This window comes from Gossypium hirsutum, chromosome A07 (genome assembly GCF_007990345.1).
Source record: "Gossypium hirsutum isolate 1008001.06 chromosome A07, Gossypium_hirsutum_v2.1, whole genome shotgun sequence".
In the NCBI taxonomy this organism is placed as follows: Eukaryota; Viridiplantae; Streptophyta; class Magnoliopsida; order Malvales; family Malvaceae; genus Gossypium; species Gossypium hirsutum.
The window spans coordinates 35235963-35261748 of NC_053430.1; the positions used below are offsets into that span (position 1 = coordinate 35235963).

Here is a 25786-nt window from a genome sequence, read left to right on the forward strand (position 1 = left end):
CACGGCCTGAGGACACAGGTGTGTCGAAGGCACACGGGCGTCTCACTGTGTCCACACGGGCGTGTGACTTTGTGTCATGGAAAAAAATTTCTATGTTTTCCCAAAACTTTCTAAGGTTCTCAGTTTAGTCCCCAACTACTTTAAATACATGTTTAGGGCTTCTTAGGCCCATGTATGGGACATTATGCATATGTATGAAAAGTTTTGATATGATTGAAATTTTGTAGCCAATTTTTTCATGTTTGTGAAAGATTAAGTCTAGTAATGCGTCATACCCTATTCCGGCATCGAACAGGGGTAAGGGGTGTTAAATTTAGTGATATCAGAGCTATGGTTTAGTCCGTTCTCGGACTAACCTAGCACGTGTAAAAGTCTAGCTATACATGCCACAGATTCGTGATAGTGTGATGTCTCCCAGCGCGAATGAGAACTATCTTGTGTGGACAAGGTACTCTCCAACCGAGCTACACCCGATCACGTAGATAGAGATACGAAGGTATTCAAATAAAGTGCTGTAACACCCCCAACCCTATCCATTGCCGGAATAGGGTACGAGGCATTACCGGAGTTTACTAAATATTTTCAGATAATTTTGAGTCATTTATTATTCATATTTTGAAAATAACCATAATGTTTCTCTATTGGGCCTTCGAAGCCCTAAACATACATTAAAAACCAACCGGAATTAAATCGGGATCATAAAAAAATTTTGCAAAATCTTAAATTATATTTTCATCTAAGTACTTACCATTTCAATGCTCCTTATAATTAAACATGTTACCATTCAATCAATAGCTTGGCACTTGTCTAAGCACCATACAACAACATTGTTAGTATACTTGCACATACTTCATATAAATTCAACAATGATATACCTATTTTCTCAACATATCACACTTAAGTTCAATAATAGTCTCAACTTACATAATATCCTTATATCAACATATCAAAGATAATTATATATGTACATGTCACAAAATATATTATTCTCTTACTATTTCTTCATAAGCATATATCATTCATTTCGTTATATCAATATTTCATGCATCATCATTTCCTTATATCTTATGTATATTTACTTTGGTAATAGTTCGTATTAAACTTAACATAAATTAAATTCCATGTATCTATACTTATTTAATTTATCTATCTTCTTAATTATTTCATACAACTATTTTGTACATATATTTCCATATGACCAATTCTTGTAAACATTTCACACAACCATTTTGTACAACCAATTCATATAACTATTTGTCATCTGGTACATATTACCTGAATATTAGTTGTTCAACAGATATCTTGGCGTCTCTCTTCCACGGTCTTATTTATCTTTGACATGATGCCATAGTGTCTTTCAACTATGGTCTTACTCATTTTCTGTCATGTTGCCATGGTATCTTTCAACCATGGTCTTATTCATTTCATGTCACGCTGCCATGGTATCTTTCAACCATGGTTTTACACATTTCATATCAGGCTGCCATGGTATCTTTCAACCATGGTCTTACACATTTCATATCAGGTTGCCATGGTATCTTTCAACCATGGTCTTACACATTTCATATCAGAGAGCACACTCCCGCGAACCTCATCCTTAAAGTGGGATTACCAGTCTAGGCTAAATCCCCTGTAATATAAACTCATAGAGTATTGTCGGGATTACCAGTCCAGGCTAAATCCCCTGCAATGACAATTACTCTAATGAGCTTGGATCTGAATTACCAGTCTAGGCTAAATTCAGACCCTAATTTGGATTAACCATCCGGGCTAAATCCATTTTTCACATATTCTTCGGGAGGGCTATATCAGGATAGGTCACCCGTCCGGGCTAGATCTTTTTTACCACCAATTCCTTTTCAGAGATCCATCGAAATTTCCTTTCATTCAACCGGAATTTCTTCCCATTTTATCAAATATATCAATGTTTCATCAATTTTCATACAATGAACATTCAAATCATATTCACATCAATAACATATATTTCAAGCATTAAAGAATATAATTCAAGTTACATAAACTTACCTAGCGAAATTGTAGAAATATCAAGATTTAGGGACATTTTGGTAATTTACCATTTTCCCAATTTTCACCCGATATTAAATTGACAATTTCATTCAATTTATTAATTTAGATAATAAAACAATTCATTCCCTTCAATTTGATCATTTTGACATTTTTACAAAATTGCCCCTGAAGTTTTACTTTTATTCAATTTAGTCCTTAAGCCTAAAACATGCAAATTAGCCATGCTAGCTGGATATTCATATATATTTTTCCTTCTCCTCCTCTCCATTCCACATCCTTAATGTATATAACACACTTGTAAGTAACATCATCTATAATTTTTATTATTTACTTTTATGAATATTCAAGCTGTACATTTGTGTCATAGTCACTAAATTATTTATATCTGGAGATATAGAACTCCAAATTAAGATCTGCTAATTTTCCATGAAACTATAATCATATATCTTCTTACCATACAATTTTCAGAATTTTTGGTTTAGTCAATAAGTACATTTTATTCTTTAAAACTACCCCTATTCTGTTGTCTGACAGTTGTGACCCTTCTTCACTAAAAATTAATTATCTTCTCGTACAGAATTCGAATGATATTCCCGTTTATTTATATTGAAACTAGACTCATTCAAGATTCTAAACATATAAATTTAAGCCAATAATTATGTTTATCCAATTGTTTATGATTTTTAAAAGTCAAAACAGGGGAACCCGAAATCATTCTGATGTTGTCTCACAAAATTTATTATATCTCATGATTTACAAATCTATTTCTACGCCATTTCTTCTATGAAAAACTAGACTCAATAAGATTTAATTTCATATTTTTTTCATCTTCTAATTCGATTTATACAATTTATGGTGATTTTTTAAAGTTAGTCTACTGCTGCTGTCCAATATTGTTTTAGTGCAAGTTGTTTATTACCATTTTTCCCTTAAGCTTTAATAAATAACAATTTCGTCCCTACTCAATTAGCCTCTCAATTGAGCTGATTTTTCTCAATTAAAACTTTATTCTATCACTTTAAACTACTCTACAACTTTTGGAAATCATAATTTCAGCACTAGACTTTAATTCCAACATTTCACAATTATGTCCTAAAATCAATTTCCATTAATTTTACTAACTTAATTCATACTCTATTTCTATTCAAGTTCCATCCCAACTCAAATTTAACTACTAAATTTTCAGCTTATTTAACTAGTTTCAAAATTTCCTCAAATTAGCCCTTCAACATAAAACTTATGAATTACTTTACAATTCAATCCTTATTTCATTTCTAACTTGAATTTCTATCAATTTAACCCTTATTTCATCATTTTACTCAATTTAACCCTTATTTCATCATTTTACTCAACATGAACAGTATCTAAAAATCTAATATCTTTCAAAATATCAACTTAATTTCATCAAAATCTTGTCCAAAGCTTCTAAAATATCAAAATTAAGTAAAAAGGGCTCAATTGACTTACCTATTAAACTTCTAAGCTTCACACCTTTGATTTTCCCTTTTCTTCTTTCTTTTCTTTTTTTCTTTCCTTCCTTCCCCTGCTTTTTCGTTTGCTTTGTTTCTTTATTTCTCTCCTTTATTTCTTTTTCCTTTTTTTTCCCTTTTTTTCCCTTTTTTATATATACACACATGTATTTATACTTGAACAATAAGTATTATTTATTTATTCATGTGTATATTATTAGTACATTTGTATCCATTTATAACCATACATTTGTCATTATTTAATATATTTATCATATAAAATCTTATAATATAATTATTTAATTAATAAATATCTATTTAATATCTAATACATGTATTACAAATGTATGTATTTTTATCCATACACTTGTATATTTTATTTACTATACATTTGTCTTTATATTAATTTGTTTATCATATAAATATCTTATAATATAATTATAATAAATTAATTTAATATAATTTATTACTAATATATATATTAATTAAAATCTAAGTAAAAATCTTACACCATGTTTGGTTGGGTGTAATGGCTAATCCATTACACCCCGATTCGGTGGCCCCACCTAATAGCCGTTTGGTTCACCGTTTACCTAGTCGGAGGTTTTGCTATTCCTTGCCTATTCCCTCAGCAGCTGTAATAGGTATTCCTGGGTTTTAGTTTGTAATAGCTATTCACCGTTTTCTTCTTTAATTTTGAGATCAAAATAACCTGCCTTCTTCTCCCCAAAAATTTCCCGTCGATTTCATATCCTCAAATCAAGCCGAATCGATTCACCTTCACGTTTTCACATATTCTTCCAGCCAAATCGATTCGCCTTCATCTTCTTCCAGCCAAAGGTACGCTGACAGCCAAAGGGCTTCACCATTCTTCCGCTTCTTGCAACGACTGAGAAACAGTAGCGGGAAGGGAGGTAATCTTTTTCTGCCCTCATCAAGCTTCATCCTCTCCGACGTTTCCCTTCCATTGATTGCAGAGGTAAACTTAAAACTGATTTTTGCCCTCAGCTCCATCTTCTCATACGTTTTTGCTCTTTTTTTTATCAAGACCCAAAAATTTCATCACTTTCACAGATTTGAACTTCCAGCACCGCCGCCTGCGCCTCTACTACCAGTGAGAATACCTTGTCTCATTTCCTTTAATTTTTACGCTTCAGATGTTTATCTATGTTTCCTGATTAGTGTTTTAAATTTATTTAGTTTAAAATTTCGATTTAGTGCATTCCATTGTTTGAAATTGAGTTAGAATTGTCTTCTAAAGGCTGGGACTGATCTAATTTGCTTTCTGTCACCTGATCAAAATAGCAAAATTCTCTGAGGGACAAGGTTTTAGTAACATAAAAGTAGAAATAATGTTAAAATTCCTGGCATGCATAGTCATATATCATTTAAGTTTCATCTTAGGCCCTAAAGAATGTTAGGTCCTCTCCTCTGACATGCTAAATTATTTCCATTTGATCAACTAGCATAGATGATATATGCTAAATTATTTCCATTTAAGTTTGAATGAATTGCTTCTATTTTGCTTGTTTGTATTCATGTTACTTTGGTTATCCTTTGTTTTGCTTATCCTTTGTTATATTGTATCATAATTCATACATTATGTCGTTTACGTCGATTCGATATATGCCTTACATGTTCATTGCAAGACAGAATCTGTTCCCCGTTTAATATTCGGTTTTGTTTGAAACATATTTGTACCATGGGGTTGCAACGAATATTCTATTTTCGTGTTTAAACCGTTTGCAACAATGCTTTCATTAGAGCAAGTTTTCATGTTTGCTGATAGAGAACAATTTGTAATGCTTTCACTTGATGACTTGTTTATACCGTTGCTCGTACAAATCGTATATCGGTTTTATCTTATCATCTAGTATAGGTTTCAGCTTCTTCTATTGCAGCTTTCAGTTGCATGACCTTAGTCTAGGCCTATAGGGTTCTCACTTTTGTGGCATATTAGGCATGTTTCTATGCTAAGGCTGTTAATTTTCGAACCTGGATGAAGTTGGAAGCTATGAAGCTTTCTACATGTTCACTATGACACTGCACTATGGTCAGTTAGAACCCAATTCTGCTTCTTTGCTTGCTTTATATACAGCTTGAAATCGCAATCAAGTTTTTGTCGTAAAGTTGCACCATATTCATTCTTGTAGAATCAAACCTCTATTCAATAGGCCTAGATGATTATACTTTGTTGCAATGTTATGTCTTAAGGTTTATGTATGCTATCTGGTTTGCTTATCCCATGCAAAAACATGGTCTTATTACATTTCGCAGCATGGGATTCACATTCTGTTGCTTGTTCATGGATTATACTACCTGTTTTTCAACCCGATTCTTATCATTTTCGTTCTTGCATCAATAATCAAATCAGTCTGTTAACATGCTCAGAACCCTTTCAATGCCACACTATGGGGTTGAAATTAATACATAGATATCTTCAGCCTTAGCTTGATGAATACAAGGTTTGCTTAGGTCAATATATTCCCTAATGACGCAATAAATATTGCGTAACTAAGCTCTGCATGATTATTTAATTGGTTATTATTAATTAACAGCCGACTCTCTCTTTTTCTTGTAAATGTTTAATGGCAGTTGGTTAAGAACATCAAATTGGCATTAAAAATGCAGTAGAAATTTGCTTAAAAAAATCAGGTTATGGTGGTCAGACCAAACCAGTGTTCCACAAGAAGGTAATTCCTCTTCACTTTTCTTTTATATCTTGCTTGGTGTTTAGTTATATAACCAAAATATCTAGAATTCTTATGCTGCATCTTCTGATACTAGTTAGTAAAGGATGTTTAGCTATTGCTATTTCTTGATACACCGAGAGAGGATCTAATATCTTATGTTGCATCTTCTGGTACTAGTTAGTACCAAGTGTTAACTCATTTTGTCATTCTGATCATTGCTATTTGTCAAGACTCCTAGCATGTTATATAATATTAATGGCATTGTATGGTTTGAATAGGCCAAGACCACCAAGAAGATTGTGCTGAGGCTGCAATGCCAGGGTTGCAAGCATGTATCCCAGCATCCAATCAAGGTTTGTGCATTGAGAAAAAACCTTTGTTGACCAATGTGTTTGCTTGATGAGCTAATGTGTTGGTGTTTGTGTCTTGTGTTGTTGCAGAGGTGCAAGCATTTTGAAATTGGTGGCGATAAGAAGGGGAAGGGAACATCTCTTTTCTAAATGGTGTTTATTCATTTCATTTCATGTCATGTCATGTTGTTGGGAACTTTTTAAGACAGTATGGAATTCTAGTTTTTCTAATGTATTGTTTTCTGAGGGATATGGTGTTCTTTAAGCACTTAATAGTTAATGGCATCGTTTGATCTATTGTCGCCATTTGTTTTAAATGCTGTATTTTAATTTAATTGTTTTTGGTAACTTCAGTAATCTCTGCTTTACTTTTCATGAACGAGGAATTTAATTCAGCACTCTTGATCTATTTTAGCTCTGGAAATTGAAAGATAAATAAGATCTCAACGCAAAGCAATCTGATTAATTAAGTAAAACAGTTTGATATTTTATTTCTTTTTGCAGAGTTAGATCTTTTTGGAATTTTTTTCTCATTAAAGTTTTTTTTTTGGTTTAATTAAATTTGATAATTTTTCTCCCATTAAAAGTTTAAACTCGGATGTAAATGAAAAACTCTCATTACATAAATATATATATTGATGTATTTTATGGCTAAACAAAATCAGTCCCTTGATTAGTCAAACAATTAATTCGTTTCGTATCCTGTATCTCCAAATAACGTGGGGGGAATTATATATTTTTATTAAATTATATTTAATAATAATTATTTTAAATTATATTTTATAGTATTATGTATTATGATTTTAGTAAATTTTATAGTATCATATATTATGATTTGAGTAAATTCATATAAGAATATTGATTATTAAGAATTTTATTAAATTATATATTTTAATTATAATATATTTAATAATAATTATGTTTAAATATGATTAAATTATTTATTATTGATAATAATAATCTTATTAAAATTTAAATAACAATAACAATAATCATTTACCAAAACAAATTTATGCTAAGGGTATTCTAGTTATTTTAGTTTTTTCCATTATGCTATTACACTTCTATTCCATTCAACCAAACACAAGATTACTACTACGCCTCTATTCCATTACATTCAACCAAACAGTTGATTTGCTATTACACCTCTATTCCATTACACCTCTAATCCATTACACCTCTATTCCTTTACGCCTCTAATCTAATACAGCGAACCAAACGTGTTGTTAGATTTTTATTTTATATGCTGCCTCACTTATGCTAAATGGCATAATTGTCATTTTGGTCCTTTTTATTTTCTTTTAATCTATAATTAAACTTTCACACTTTATTCAATTTAATACTTTTATCCAATTATCCTTAATTAAGCTAAATTCACTTAATTAAACTCTAATTAACCACTCTGAACTTTTTAAATATTTTTGATAAATATTTACGGATCTTTTTTTTTAGTAACGAAGACTCGAAAATACACTTTTCCGATAACCGCAAAATTCGGGTTATTACAAGTGCAGTTATGATGAGTTGAAACTCGGAAAGGTAAGAATAAGAATTCATGAAACGTATATATATATTTGTGATATGAGAAACATGAAATAGAATGTGTACATAGCATAATGAGATTATCTATGGTTGATTGACAATCCCATGGTGTATATGATTGATTTGTTCGACTGAATGCATGTGTTTAGATAACTTACTAAAAATACAGGTAGAACGAATGTTCATGTATAATTATTTGAATGATATGATTGGCAAGCTCGTATAGCTTAAGTAAATGCATTAAATTGTTCGGATAGATTTATATGATTGTAATGACATGCATATGATGATATGCGAAATCAAAGTTTCGATTGTAATGTATATTCATCCATGTTTGTTGATATGTTTGATTAAGTGAATATGATGAGAAAAGTTGTCTCGAATTCATAGAATGTGTGCATAAGTGAATTTGAGTGAATAAGATAATCAGAAAATTGTGAAATACAAATATGAATGATAATTTTTCCTAAAATGAATGACATGATTGTGATGGTGTCGCTATGATGATGAAAATTATGTCATATACATATGTATATAAGAGTCGAGTCAGAGGCCCTACGACCTCACCCCCTTATCAGAGTGGTGTTTTGTGATGGAATTTCGTGAGATTTACATTAAATAAACTCACAAGTGTGAAACCAAATAGTTCAGTGGAGGAATAACTATAAATATGATTAGAGATTGATAATGAGTTGATAAGTAAGTCAGAGCTAGAAAAGTATTAGGTTGACAAAAAGATTATTTGAGTATTGCACTGTCACAGTTAGAGAAGAAATTTACTTTGGTAAATCAAATTACTAAGGTACGAGGCCAAGAAAATGTAATGATTGAGATCTCCTCAGAACTGATCTTCTTTAGTGAAAAGATTAATATGGGATTTGTGATGACAAAAATAGTTAATGAGGAAATATGCATGAAGCTATGATTCTGTTTCTTCTGGATGGTACTCTGTTTCGGTACATATGTATGAACAGGATGTGGTCCTTGTTGTATTTGATTCCAGTGAGTCTGGGTAGTATCCTCTGCTGGATTTCTTTTCTCTGGGGGATCATTAAGATCTTTATTATTTATTTCATCTGGACTATGATTTCAGAAATTCTGTATGTCTTCATATCTTGAAAGTAAATTCTCGAATCTTTGGTCATTCCTGTTGTTAATATGTATCAAACATGGTTCATTGTATGGGATATTCTTGGGTTAGAGTTAAAAGTGTTTATTATGATTATATCTTTAGCCTGATTACGAAAATAAGGTGATATTGATGTAATGTTTTCTAGTTTTGTAAAAAGGGTTGAAATTTACCAACGTATAGATTGTGATAGCTCAAGTCCAGATTGTGTAATAAGTTTCATTTACTGGTAATCTTGATTTCTATTGGGATTAGCAAGAGACTATATGGTCCGGTTAAACAAAACCAGTTCATAAAGAATTTTGATTTGTGCTATGAAAGAATCATAAAAGGGTTGTATGTTCGACTTATTCTGTTATTAGTATGAAGGGATTTCTTGAATTATTAATGATTGATGATTGAGGGCGATTCAGTTGTTCAATCTGTGCAGATTACTTGCTCGAAAGGTTAAATGAGATATTTATGTCCGAGTCTCTTTTCAAGTCTCAGAACAAAATTTCATTTCTTCATGGTAAAAAGATAGGTAGTCTGAAAAAGAATGCATATTTTAGAAGACCATGACATGAGTTAAAATTGTTCTAATTGATAAAGTTATCACTTTCATGGGAAATTAAAATTGTCTATTATATACTAGCAGAGTTTTAAATGGTTGGAAGTGTTGTTAACCGAGGTATTAAATTTAGTTTAGATTAACTCGGGCAGAGAGTTCTCGATTTTTTTCAATGATGTGTCATTAAGTGGATTATAATGTGTTTTGAGACTATAAGACAATGTGATAGTTTAAAATATCCGATGTCATGGATAGAGATCTGAGTCTGAGGTATCATAAGTGTTTGGTTAAGAAAACCCCGTTTACTTTGAGAATGATGGTTACACGGTTGAATTTGTTTGTTGACAAGATCGGTCTTAGCTGAATTCAAGATTGAAAATTGAAATTTCATTACAAGTCTGTACAGTTGAGAAAAGTGTTAGTGAATTGTAAGCTAAACGGGTACAGTGAGGGTTGACATCTGGTTGTAAATTTCAAGTCAGACCTGATGAATGATATTATATTAGAGTAAATATTTGTGTAACAGAAAACCCAGAACCTATACAGAAATAATGCAAGAAAACTCATAGAAATAATGCATTAGTGATCGAGTTTGGGACTCGACATTTCAAATCTTGTGCATGAATATTTGGAGTAATAACATGACTAAAGTCGAATATCAAGTGTCTTCAGTACTACTTCAGCCAGTGTTGGCACCAGAAGGAAGCTGAGAAAGAGTACTATAGAATTCCTATCGAGATAATTCATGTCTCTAGAAAAGAGAAGTGTTATGTGGGTTTATTATTGAGTAATTGACGAGATCTGCAAATTATTTTAGTATGTACAGAATTCTCGTTTAACAGAGTAATTGAATTGCTTGTGTTTGACGTTGTCAGATTTCATATTAAGCTTTGAATGCGTGGTTGTGTTTTGGCACCGCCATTTCATTTTCGGTTTGATCGGTTCAGATTCTTGACAATATGATTTATTTCTGTGTTTCAGAATTTAAAAGTAATTGAGAATTGAATTCGTAAACATTGGGGTCGTACGACGTAATAGAGTATAAGGCCAGTGATTTATTAACTAGCTTCACCATGCGAATTTGAGAAGATTCAAGTGTGTTATGTGTATATGTAAAATGACAGTATGGATCGTACCCTTTGTGTATATAAGTTCTCCGATATAGATTAAGATTAAGATAATGTGTTGTATGATGAAGAACTGCTAATGACTTCGGCACGAAAGATTGAAGTGTTAAGAACTAAAAGTTCAATCTTAGGGGGGTTCTCTAATAATGTTGTGAATAATGGAGCCTATGCGAATACCACCTCATTTTCGATAAGACTTTCGGGGACAAAAGTCCCTAAGGGGAGAATTGTAGTATCCCAAAATAAGGCTTAGTCGGAACAATGGTTTTGAAACCACAAATCCCAGCTCAAGAAATTATTTTAATATTATTTTCTGTGTTATAGTATGATTATATGAGTGCATGAAAATTTTGGTGAATTAATTTTAGCATTTGTGAGTTTAATTGCGAAAAAGGACTAAATCGCATAAAGGGAAAAAGTTTTGTTTTACTACCCAAATATGTTAAATAGCTAAAGAACCAAAATTGGAGGTCTTTAAGGTGCTAATACGCCATTTGGAGAGTGATGGCCGGCCATAAGGACAAGAAAATTTGAAAAGTCAACATTTGGTGGCATTAGGTGACTTTTTTGGTAATAAAATAAAATAAAGAAAAAGTTGTCATCTTTTTCATTTCTTCTTCTTCTTCCACCGAAAATGGCAGCAAAACTGGGGGTTTTGAGAGTTTAAATTTTCAGCCACTTAGTTCCCTTGCAAGTAAGTGATTTTGATGGTCATTTTTTATGATTTTTGTATTTTTGGAACCCTTGTAGTTTAATCTAGCAATTAGGGGATTATTTTGCAAAATGGTTGAAAGTCTAGGGTTTTTCCATGTGAATATTTATGTTGTTTGCTAAATTTTTATGGAAGAAAATAAGTCATGGTTGTGTAATAAACAACTTTTGTGAAAGGATTTTCAAGAAAAACACCTAAATGGACCTTTTTGTAAAGGTTGATAAAAAGGTGATAAGTGTGTGAAATGAATGAAATTGTGGGCTGCTATAAGCCTAAAATAAATTCGGCTAGGTTTGATTAATGAAGAAATTCGATAAAAATCAATTTACGAGCCTAGGGGTAAAATTGTAATTTTGTGAAAGTCTAGGGGCAAAATGGTCTTTTTTCCAAAAGTATAAATTATGGAATGTATTGGTTAATGTGATTATTAAAGTAGTGAATTTTATCATTTTAGATCAAGGAACTGAGATTCGAGCTTAAATCGAAAAGTACGAGATTATGGACTAAAATGGCATAATTAGCCGAAATTGCATTCGAGGTAAGTCTGTGTGATTAAATAAGCATGATATCCAAGTTATTGTTAATATACTTGAAATCTATCTTGCTATGATTGTATTGAATTTTATGTTGATGATATTGTATATGAGAAAGTGATGCCAAATGTTAATAACATTTATGTGATGATTGAATGCTTGGAAATTTGATGGAATATGATATTCCATTGAAACGAGTAAGTTGTGCATAAATATTACAGCTTTATCGTAATTATGTACTGAATGATTAATTTTGCATGAAATGTTTGAATATGGCTATGAGAAATGTATGATGAGACTTAACATGCTAAACTCCCGACTGAACTTTGAGAATAGATTGGATATTCATGCTATGACATTTGGGTGACAGTGTGCTAGTGTAAGACATTTCTGGGACATGCATCGGCCATATTATGAGAGCCATTGTATGACCATGTCTGGGACATGGCATCGACATTGAGATGAGAGCTAGTTTAAAACCATGTCTAGGACATGGCATCGACCTCGAGATATGAAAGCTAGTGTAAGACCATGTCTGGGACATGGCATGGGCTTGATATGTGTCAGTGTAAGACCATGTCTAGGACATGGCATCGGCACCGACAGATGAGAGCCAGTGTAAGACCATTCTGGGACATGACATCGGCCTCGATATATGAGAGACAGTGTAAGACCATGTCTGGGACATAGCATCGATTTTGATGCGTGAGCCAGTGTAAGACCATGTTCGAGACATGGCGTCAACATCTTACCCTATGTTTGAGGCCTATTGAATATCCTATAGTATTCCAAGTGGTTCAAAGGGTAGTTCAAAACTTGTGATGAAAGCGAGAAGGTAAGTATATGAGCATGTTGAAAAGGTACAGGTATGTACTCGAAGCTCAAATACTATTACAATCATGAAATGATGCATCTTTGATAAGGATACAAATAAGTAAGCTATGCCTGTGAGAATGAAATATTGATGACCTTATGATTATGGTTCTATGCTTATGATGTACCGATATGTATTTTTACCATGATGTTTAAAATGGTTTGTAGAGCTGTTATAAGCTTAGTTACCATTATTTTACACTAAATAGTTTTGGGATAACTGCAGTAGTCTAACTTAGAAAATACACCAAAAATAGTGGAAATGGGGTTAAAGATTGAATGAAATATGGAATTAAATGTAATCAGTCTAGTTTCTTATAAAGGAAACGGTATAAGCAAAGGAATTTCATATTATGAGATATTTGAATTTGTGTGAAACAGAGTCAGAACGATTTCGAAATCCCCTGTTTTGATTTGAGAAAATCATTGAAAATTGTACCAAAATAGTTATGGGTTATAATTTATATGATTAGAATTCTTAATGAGTATATTTTCAAGAGAAATAGACGGTAACATCATCCGAGTCCTGTATTATGAGATAATTAATTTTTAGTGAAAAGGGTTAGGAACTATCAAACAGCGAAAAAGGGGTAACTTTAAGGAATAAACTGTACTAATTGGCTAAACCAAAATTCTAAAAATTTTATGGTAAGAATATATGTGAGTATAGTTTCTGGAAAAATTAGCGTATCTTAATTTGGAGTTTCGTAGCTCTAGATATAAATGATTTAGTGACTATGACTCGAGGTAATAGCTTGGTCTGAACATAAGTAAAAGTGCAAATATGGTTGTATTACCTTGAGGAACAAGTTGATAATTGCTTATTATTTTTCATACAGTCTTACTAAGCTATAAAGCTTACTCCCTTCCTTTCCTTTTCTTTAGTGTTGTCAGGTTAGCTTGGAATTGGAGATCGTCGGAGGCAGCATCACATTATTAAGTCATCACCTTTGTAATACGGATATATGTTAAGCGTGTTCAAGTCAGCGGCATGTATAGGGACTAGGTTTTTATGATATGTGTTATTATGATTAGCCTAATGTATTGGTCTATAATGAGTTATTAGTATATGGCCAAGAGGTGTGTCTCATATTGATTATGGTTTGTGAACCTATCTATCTATGCTATGTTCTAATGCTTGTGATGAGATGATGTGATTATGCTTGTTGGCCATATATGGTTGGTGTTATGAAATATGTGCATGATGAATGTTTTATGACCAATCTAAATAGTTATGGCCATGAATTAAATGTGTAATATGGAAATGAAGATGTGAAGGATTAAGGGTAACTTAAAGGCTTGGAAAATAGCCTAAGTGTTGGCCACACGGGCTGAGACACGACCGTGTGTCTCAACCGTGTAGAGGACACGGCCTTAGCACACGAGCGTGTGGCTTAACCGTGTGTTCAACTTATTCTCTGACATCATAGTTAGAGAGATACACAACCTGAGGACACAGGCGTGTCAGAGGCGCACAGGCGTGTCCCTGTGTCCACACGGGCGTGTGACTTTGTGTCATGGAAAAAAAATTTCTATGTTTCCCAAAACTTTTTAAGGTTCTCGGTTTAGTCCCTAACTACTTTCAATACATGTTTAGGGCTTCGTAGGCCAGTGTATGGGACATTATGCATGTGTATGAAAATTTTTGATACGATTGAAATTTTGTAGACGATTTTTGCATTTTTGTGAACGATTAAGTCCGGTAATGTCTCATACCCTATTCTGGCGTCGGACACGGATAGGGGTGTTACAATATTAGTTATAACCCTAAAATTTCTTGAGAGTGCCCTCTTGGGTATTGCCGAATAAAGTATTTTTGTGATAGGAATGAAGTGAAGCAGTGAAAATTTAAAAAGAATTTTAGGATGCGTTTTGACACTACAAAGTAATTGGATGAAAATGTCAATGTTATGGTAGTAATTACAAGAAAATGTAATTTACTGAATAGTTTTGGTAGACTTGAGTAAGTTATATCTTAGTTCCTCATATTGTGTTTGATAGTAAAAATTTCATTTATAAGTTACATAAATTAACTTTTTTAAATATTAATTATTATAGAAAGTTATTTCAGGTTAAAAATTCTAAATAAGTAACAAAAATTAAAATTAAATCATTGTATTCAATATGTTAATCCAAGAAAATAATCGACAATGTGATTACTAATAAAAATAACAAGAAAAATCAACATAATGTGCAATTTTATCCAATTGCTCTAACATTTCATATTTGTTAAGTTATTCCCTTTCTAACATTTAACATATACTCTTTATCTTTACTCATTGGTCCCTCATCAATTTCTTCCTCATCAGAATCAGAATTTGTGTCATTAATATTATCAAGATTTTCTTCTTCCATGTACTCTTTAAAGTATTAATCATCTCAATTCCATTTATGAATGAAGTTATGAAATATGCAACATGTTAACGCGATCTAGTCTAACTTTTTTTATACTATACTAAGGTGGCGGTGTTAATATGAGAAATCTTTTTTTAGAACAGTAAACTTCTTCTCATCCACATTTCGAAGTTTTGAATATCTCAAATTAAAAAGTTTGTGAGTTGTCTTTCTATTCTCCCCAATAGCATCATACCTCATAATATGATGCAAGAAAATCTTTTGTATTTACATCATCAATATCTACTATATAATATTTTTCTACAAATAATAACATATAACAATTTGAATAATTTAGTAAAAAATAAAATAAAATAAATGAAAAGTGATGATTACCATATGTATTTTTTTTGTGAAAAAGAAAATATCAAACTAATTACATAGTGGTATTCTGAAAAAGACAAACATTCAAATTCTTATCCAATTCCATAAATGAGCGCGTCATCGGAAATGGAGCATCGAACACTTGCCAATTATCAGTTCTGATCAAAGCTTGTTTTACTAGATAGTTTGTAACTTGATTTTGATCTCTCGGAATGTACTGCAAAAACCACTACTTTTCTTGAAATAAAATACTTTGGATACGCCTAATTAATGTTGAGTTTGCTTCAGTTGAGGAACTATCAAGTATAGCTTTAACAACTTCCATACTATCAAATTGTATGATAATTTCATCGTGATCCCTTCTTTGAATTAACCTAAGTCTCTCCAAGATACCCCAAAGTTCAGCATTAAAAATAAAACATTTTCCAAGGTAGCAGTTATACCCAAAAATCCAATTTCCATTGGCATCACGAACCACTTCTCTAGCAGCTGTATTTCCAGATCCTAATTGCACTGCTCCATCAGTGTTGAGGAAGATCGGGCCCTCAAATGATTCCTTTTCAGCGGGTGTTTTAAAACTAGCCTTAGACTTTGCTCTCGAGGCTGAGAAGAGCTGATTCGCCCTGTGACACCCCTAATTTGACCCTAGTCGGAAAGTGGTTTCGGGACCACAAAACCGAGTTACAAAAATAATTAATTGTTATATTCTATGCTTATTATTTGTGAATAAGTATGTGTGAAAATTTCATGCTTTAATTTTGTCATTTGGATGTGAAATTTAGCTAAAAAGGGCATATTTGAGAAACTTTAAAAATATGATAGGCAAATGTCCAAGTGATTAAAATGTTAAACTATTAAAGTTGTGGGTTTGCATGTCAAAGTACCCAAAATTTGACTAGTGGCCAGCCATGCTATGGGTTAAAATGTATTATAAACATTTTATGTTAGTGTTTTATGTTAGAATTAATAAAATAAAGAACATGGGTAATAAAATAATAGTGGTTAGTAGGGGAGAAACAAAAAAATGAGCTAGGTTGCTCCTCCATTGCCGTGAATGGAAGGAAGAAGAAGAGGGGAAGTTCGGCCAAGGTGGTTCTTGAGATTAAGGTATGTTCAATGTTGCTTTTGGAGGTTTACACATCCTTTGGAGGGTTAGCCTACTTCTATTTATCTCATGGATGAAATTAGAGTTGTTGGAGAGTTAGGATTCGGCTAAGAGGCTTCAAAATTTTAGTTGATGCCTTGATACTACTAGAATGTTAGCTATATGGATGTGTTAAGTTACTTGAAATGCTAGATAAATTTGAACTCCCTACCAAATTCTTTAGGCAACCCATGTTAGAAATTTCGGTATTGAGATGTCTAGATCTTTCGGCCATTGTAGCTATGGAGGAATAAAGTTTTTGTTTCTTGTTAAATTGGATGAATCTTGTTGTATGAGTGCTTGAACAAACTATGATTAAATGGATGCATAGATTCAAAGTGGGAAGAAATGGGCTATTATATTTGATGCTAATGCCGAATATGAAGATGATGAACTTGAATAAATAATATTCAGCTAGCATGATAAGTTATGAAATATTAAGTAGATGATATAATTGATTGATGAAGTGGCTAATAGGGATTTCTAATGAAATTGTTGCCAAGGCCGAATGTATCATGAAGTAAATAAAAAAATTCTAAATGTGCATTATGTGCTTATATGTGTATTCGGCCAGGGAAGTTTGACATGAAACTTTGATAGGTTTGAGAGATGAAGGACCGAATGAGCTAGAGGTTATGTATGGAAGAATTTTATGCACATGTGTGTGTGTGGCATTAGTAGCTAATGGCATTCGGCATTGTTTAATTAAAATTAGAAATGAATGCTTGAAAGTTAAATAGGTCGCTCTAATGACCAAATATGCTAAAAGCTAATATATGGACAAATGATACGAATGAATTGGTTTTTGAAATGTATATGGTTGTCGTATGTATGTGTTTGATTGAGAAGTAAATTTGTTTGATTTAGCTCAAGAGCCTAGAGGATCAAACTTGGATAAGGGAAAGGAAAAAAGTGATCGAAGAGCCATCGTAATCGTTCGGCAACTTCCGAGGTAAGTTTTAAGTGATTAAACGTTGAGTAAATTCAATCATAATAGGACATAATGAGTTGATTTAATAAGATATGATGTGGCCATGATATGTCTTAAACTCAAATGGTAAGTTCATAAGTGTTTGGACTTGGAAATTTAAGAGCAAATTGTAATAATTTGCTTTGGACAGCGGCAGTAACGTGATTTTAGAAAATCACTATAAATTGTTGGTGTGGAATTATAGGCTGAATAAAATATGTAATCAAAGCTTAGTTAGTCTAGTTTCTTATAAAAGAGACCGTGTAAGGAAAGAAATTGCCTATAAAGAGATATTTAAAGTTGTGCGGGACTGTGTCAGAATGACTCCGAAATCCCCTGTTCTGTTTTTAGAAAATCATTATAAATTGTACAAAAATGGTTATAAGATAAAATTTATATGCTTAGACTCCTTAATGAGTCTAGTTTCAAATGAAATCAAATACAACACATTTTGAATTCTGTAAAATGAGAAATTTGATTCGTAGTGAAGAGTGGTCAGATTAGTCAAATAGTGAAACAGGGGAAACTTTAAGAAAAATCTGGTATTGATTGGCCAAACCTAAAATTCTGGAAATTTTATGGATGGAAGATATACGAGTCTATATTCAGGAAAAATTAATGGCAAGTGATTTGGAGTTTTTTAGCTCCAGTTATAAATAATTTAGTGACCATTACTCAGGAAAACAGCTCGTAGTGAATATGTGATTTTGTTGTAAACATGGATAAAACTTGTTTTAGTTGCTCATAAGCTAGTGATTAAACCCATACTTGAATTCTAAATCGTGATATTGTAAGCTTATGAGTATTCTAATATGAAATGATAGTATGGCGTAAAATTGAATTATTCATTGGAAAGTGATGGATGTAGATTCGGCCAAGACCAAGTCTGTACATGATAGTATATGTGGTATGTGAAGTATATTTGAATAAATGTGAAAGTGTATATATGTGATAAGGCCTAATAGCCGATGTGATGAATGTGAAAGTGTATATATATGTGATAAGGCCTAATGGCCGATGTGATGAATGTGAAAGTGTATATATGTGATAAGGCCGAATGGCCAATGTGATGAATGTGAAAGTGTATATATATGTGATAAGGCCCAATGGCCGATGTGATGAATGTGAAAGTGTATATATATGTGATAAGGCCTAATGGCCGATGTGATGAATGTGAAAGTGTATATATATATATGTGATAAGGCCTAATGGCCGATGTGATGAATGTGAAAGTGTATATATATGTGATAAGGCCTAATGGCCGATGTGATGAATGTGAAAGTGTGTATATGTGATAAGGCCGAATGGCCAATGTGATGAATGTGAAAGTGTATATATATGTGATAAGGCCTAATGGCCGATATGATGAATGTGAAAGTGTATATATGTGATAAGGCCGAATGACCAATGTGATGAATGTGAAAGTGTATATATATGTGATAAGGCCTAATGGCCGATGTGATGAATGTGAAAGTGTATATATGTGATAAGGCCTAATAGCCGATGTGATGAATGTGAAAGTGTATATATGTGATAAGGCCTAATGGCCGATGTGATGAATGTGAAAGTGTATATATGTGATAAGGCCTAATGGCCGATGTGATGAATGTGAAAGTGTATATATGTGATAAGGCCTAATGGCCGATGTGATGAATGTGAAAGTGTATATATGTGACAGGGCCGAGTGGCCAACGTGATGGATGTGAAAGTGTATAAATGTGATAAGTCCCGAAGGGCATTTGTGTCAGTACTATATTCGGGTTAAAACCCCGCAGGCTTTATGCGAGAATATTATCACTGATTAATGTCCGTAAGCTTCATGCTCGTACTATATCCGAGCTCTAAAGACCCGATGACTACGTGTGGAGATTGTGTTCGGGTAAGACCCGATGACTACGTGTGGAGATTATGTCCGGGTAAGACCCGATGACTACGTGTGGAGATTTTGTCCGGGTAAGACCCGATAACTTCGTGTGGAGATTTCGTCTGAGCTAAAGGTCTCACCGATAATCCGAGTAGAGGTTAAAGCTATAAGACTTCGTAATAAGAATTGCTTATAAATATATTCAATGCGAAAGGTTAAACAGGTATGTACTCCAAGTTTATATGTGAGCTTGATTTGCACTAAATCATAAGGTAGTTATGTGATGCATACGAGAGCAATCTATGAGACTATTCCTATGATTATGTGACATTGGATCAGTGTGAGAGGTTATGTGAAATCATACGATATATCTATGTCACATGAGCTCACTTTTATGTGAAAGTTTATCTGCCTATTGTATATGATGAGATGTGCATATTCGGTAAAGGGATATGCCCGAAGGAAAAGTGAAATAAAAATACGAACAACTATGTTATAATTTGATTGTTATCTGTTGACACTGCTTAAAACTTACTAAGCATTGTAATGCTTACTCCGTTTACTTTGTTTCCTCTGTTTTATAGATCTCATTGCGAAGCTACAGGCTCGGGGATCGTCAGCAACTAGTCACACTATCACTATCCACTGCTTGTTACTGTTATGTTTAGAACTATTTTATGGCATGTATGGAATAGACTAATGGCGGAAGAATATTTTTGGTTAATATATATAAGCCATGCGAAAATGGCATCTTTTGAATGTTTACTTAGTGAAGTTTAAATTTTATCTCTGGCTGTGCTTAGTACTTATTTAAATGAATGATCTTTATTTCAAGAAAAAGTTTAAAATTTTCCTGTTCTGACATGAGTTACAAGTCCGGTAATGCCCCTTACCTATTCCGGCGACGGTTACGGGATAGGGGTGTTACACGCCCAACTTGAAGAAACTTGAACCATCTCCATCGAGTTCCAAGATCTTCCTTGAAAGATGGATAAATTGTGGTTCTTCCAAAGGCTCCAAATAAGAAGGCCAAAAAGACAAGCCCAACTGGATCCTTCTTCGTGAACCATGCTATTATCCTGCAAGTTAGCAAGAAGCCAATCCTGAAAATTATTAGAAAAAAGTTCGATAGATGATTACCTGGGACAACTTGGTTCCAAACATCACTAGCAACAGTGCAATCTCTCAAAATATTTAAAGCGTCCTCCAAATGAAAACCACAGATGGGACAAGAAAGGTCAGCTGCTAAACCCCGTCTAACCCGTTCCATATTACTAAGGAGCCTTCCTTGTAGAGCAGTCCAAATGAAAAATCGAACTTGTTGATGACCTGGCAGCTTCTAAACACTCTTCCATTTTTCATCTTTTGGATTCCAATCGCCTTCCTTTTAACATCTTGTAAGCTAATTTGACTGAAAAACCTCCAGCCGAAGTGTGACACCAGGAAATTTTATCAAGACCAGTAGATGGGTGAGGAGGCGGAATGCCTTTAATAAGCTGAATCACATCCTCAAGAAGCCAAACCTGAAAAGATCAAAGTTCCAAGAACCATCCTCAGTGGTCATCTCATTAATGAGGCAATCCGAATCTTGAAAAATATTATTCGGAATATATCGAGTCAAAATCCCGACATTTGGGATCCATTTATCCTTCCAGCAGTAAATTTTATTCCCATCTCCAACAGATCAGAAAATATTTTCACGAAGTAACGGCCTAGCTTTAGAAAGAGACCTCTAAAGGAAAGCACTTCTATCTCGAGTAATGCACTTTGACAGATCCTCCTTCATATGATACTTCAAATGAAGCACGCGAACCCATAAAGCATCCTTATTAGAAGTAATATTGAACCCCAATTTTAAAAGAAAAGATATGTTTTGATCGCTAAGTCTTCTCAGCCCAACACCACCACACCACTTAGGTTGACAAATTGAATCCCACCCTACCAGCAACATCTTTTTTTCTGTTATCCGAAGATCCCCAAATAAACTGCTTCACCAAACTTTCAATCTCATCGCTGATTTTAATAGGAATCATCATAGATTGCATAAAATAGCTAGGAATGGATAAAAGAACCGACTGAGCTAGGGTAACTCGACCAGCAATAGAGAGTTTTTTGGAATCACAATTTTGAAGCTTTCCATGAACCTTTTCAACCACAAAATTCATAGTGCTATTCGTTACCCTTTGATGAAAAAGAGGAACCCCAAGATAACGTCCAAGGTCGTGAACTTTTTGAAATCCAAATAAGGAGCTGATCAAATCAGTTAAAGAATCTTCCACCCTTCTAGAGAAAAAAATGTTTGTCTTTCTAGCATTAATAAGGTGTCCAAAGAAACCACAAAAATGATCCAGAATATCTTTTATGATCTTACCATGCACCAAATCCGCTTTGCTAAAAATAACTAGGTCATTTGCAAAGAAAAAATGTGAAATATACGACCCATGTTGAGAAATTCATATGGGGCTCCACTTATCCGCTGAAATGGTTGAATGAATCGAATGACCAAGCCATTCCATACAAAGTACAAAAAGATAGGGAGAGAGTGAACACCCTTGTCTAATACCTCTGGCAGGTCTGAATTTAGACAAAGGTACACCATTCCACGTAACCTGCATAGTAGAATTCGTAATGAAGGATATTATAACTTTACTAAGATAAAAAGGAATACCTGAAGCTTGGAGAGAAGCATGTATAAAGTCCCATCTCACTTTATCATAGGCTTTCTCCAAATCAATTTTCATCGTCACCCACCTTTTTTTCTGACATCTCATAGTTTGAATTACCTTCTGAGCGATAATAATGCTGTCGGTTATATTCCTACCTGCAATAAAGTCAACCTGTTCCTGCGTAATAATTTTTGGGAAAACAAGCTTAAACTAGTTAGCAATTACCTTCATTACTAGCTTATAAAAGACAAAACAAAGGTTAATTGGACGAACTTGTCCAAAACCTTCAGGATTCGCCACCTTAAGAATAAGAACAATCAGGGTATTATTCAGTTCAGCCTCAATAGAAACCCCATTGAAAACCTTTCTAACCCAATCACAAATTGTCCCCCAAATTTTACTCCACTGATGAAAAAAGAGGGCATGAAATCCTTCACTACCTGAAGCTTTAAGAGGAGCCATGTCAAAAAGGGCGTCTTGAATTTCATCATTAGAAACTGGCTTCCCTAGAAAATAATGTCGTTACGCTCCAGCTGGGGAAACTTACTAAGAGGAAAATCACCGATAGTACTAGGACATTCCCCATAGAGCTTTTGGAAGAAAGAATTTTCCTCAGCTTCAATAGCTTTCGAATCAAAAATCCAATCCCCATCATTATTCCGAATAGCAGTTATGCAATTTCTTTTCCTTCTTTGCAAAGTTCGAGAATGGAATAATTTTGTATTACGGTTGTAACACCCTAAACCCGGCCTAGACGTTATGGCTAAACCTGGCGTGTCACATTGAAGTGTTTTTTGAAAACCTTGTTTTCACTGAAAACCCTTCTTTAAAATAAAAACCTTGAGTAAAATCCCAGCTTGTATTTGTTGCTTTCAAAGCGAGGTGTATTTTAAAAAAAAACTATTCCTTCTTGTATGATAATAATTACTTTGTAAAATCTGTTTTCAGTTGCAGAAGCTTTATTTAAAACAGATGATCTATGAAAACTTGTCATTTAAAAATTAAGTTGCGGAAATGTAATATTTAAAAAAAATAGTTATGGTTTAGGAAAAACCATGTTCTACTTCTAACAAATATAAAGCATAAAAATAATAATAATCCTAATTTGAAATAATAACCAGAGGAAAGGCCTTATTACACCCCAAATCAAAAAAAAATTAAAACCAAAATATTAAAAATTATATAAAAGAATAAGTCTAAACTTTTTACTAGTTGGCCACCTCCGAATCCCTCCATCCGTCGAACCGCCTACTAAGGATCACCTGAAAAATTTAAAAGGAGGGGGAGTGAGTTTCGAAAACTCAGTGTGTACAACCCTCAATGAGTATAAAGCAATCATCAGTCATTTTGGGCCTGAGCCCAATTTAATAACAGTGGCCTTTGGGCCTTAGCCCATATTAGCCTTAGTTGGGCCGAAGCCCACATCGCAATAATATCACAATAATATCATACATGTAATGCTGTGCACCCCACCCCAATAATCCAACCGCTACACACCAACTCTGTCCCCCGGTACACATCATGTGGGGATATAAATATCGACCCACCCATTCGATACACATCAATGGTAGCCTGGTTGCGGTACTACCTTTATTGCAACAAGCTGCTAATCAAATATTGTGCTTAATAGCCATCGGTGGATCTACAGTCGTCAAGCAACCATGCGATCCTCATATACTTCCTCCGTTCCATAATTCCCAACCCATATGCAACCTAAACAGAATATCATGTAAATGCAGCAGGTATACATGTAACATCCATAAATTTTACATTTAACAGGTAGAGGTATTTTAGTCATTTTTTGCCCTTAAGGGCATTTCGGTAATTCCTCTTTATTATGGGTTTATTACCTATCTCGTCCCGTTAACAAGTCCCCGTTGGCTAAAGTGAATAGATATTATGCACCAAGTATGATTCCAACGAATAGGAGGTGAGTCATTAAGACCACTTAAGTACCATGCTTTCCCTAAACCCAATCCTAGACATGCATATACCCCTTGCCACACTTTAACCCTATGACTTGTCCACAGTCACGATTAATTAATTAATTAAGTTTTATGTCTGTTTAAGCAGTTATCAGATACTAGGCTTACAACCCCTTACAAAGCCCAAACAAGTCTACATACATGCATATGGCCCACTAGGCCCAATCTCATTCATATGGCCCATTAGGCCAAAATCACATTCATATGGCCCATTAGGCCCAAATCACGTTCATATTGCCCATCTAGCCCGAATCAATTCCAAGCCATGTAACCAACATGACTAGTTCATCACTTATTACCAAATCAAAAAATTCGCTTATTTTGGGCCCACGACCCGTCGGACCAATTTAGCTCATTCTGGCCCAGATGGCCTAAGTATGGCCCAGATCCATGAGATCGCTTATGGGGCCTCTGCCAACGTATCAATTTCCCCATTACGAGTGTTCACGCACTCACAAGACTATCATAGCCAGACTTTTGACTTTTCGGCATTTCGGGATTTGCCGATCTAACGTGTGTGCAATGTATGTGCAGACCTTCGGCTTTATATCAAGCTATCATAGGGTAGAAGTACACACCTTATCACCTGGAGTACTAAGTATTCATAATCGGCCAAACCTATATTCAATATTATACTCCATTAGTCACATTCCATTAATTAAAAATAAATCCACTACTGACCGAAGAACAACCTATACTTGCCTTGACTAGATTGATGGCAGCGATCTGCCTTCGTAACTCAAAATCTGACGTAGTCCCCCTTCTGCATCCAGGCGGAAAGTCCCTAACGGCTGATACCTTCGTCGCTTAAACTTGGGAGCCTCTATCCCAACCTCTCTGCTAAAACCCCATTTTTCCATCAACTAATATTTAGCCAGCGATCACACTCATGAATGAGAAGGAGAAAGAGAAATAAATAGAGAAACCATAGGTTAACGAAAGTAATGGTATTGGAAAAGATAAAGAAAAATCGGCTTTTAAGAGTGTAGAAACGAAAGAACTTAGAAATATTTAACAAAAGTCGAAGAAGATCTAATTCACTTATCTATCGCGAGATCGCTTGCCAACAGAAAATCAGCCCTCAAAGTGTATGAATCGGCTCTTAAATGAAAATGGAGCAACCGGCTAAGTTAAAGAAAGAAGAGGTTGATTTGATTAAAATAGAAGAAAAGATCAAGAGTTTGGCTTAAAGAAAAGAGGAGATGAAGGATTTGAAATTACTCAGGTATTTGCAAAAAAAAAAAAAACAAAAGAGTCAATAAGTTGAAAGAAATTTCCCCTAAGAATATGCAACTGAAGCACACAAAAACAACAAATGCCCTTACTTGCCCATACGACACACGTATATATACTAAAAAAAAATACAAATCTACACTCCCCAATCGACTTAAACTCATCAAGTTAAATTCCCTTCAATTTCTCCAATTTTATCA

General features: G+C 33.7%; 1 protein-coding gene across 1 annotated transcript; it reads left to right on the plus strand.

The window, feature by feature from the left end:
• Nucleotides 1-6100: 6100 nt before the first annotated feature.
• LOC107955805 (60S ribosomal protein L44-like) lies at nucleotides 6101-6837 on the plus strand (the record flags this gene model as incomplete). The annotated part of the gene is made up of 3 exons (XM_016891602.2): nucleotides 6101-6190; nucleotides 6469-6543; nucleotides 6631-6837. Coding segments are annotated over 3 exons (225 nt in total), but the record flags the coding sequence as incomplete, so codon positions are not given.
• Nucleotides 6838-25786: the final 18949 nt, after the last annotated feature.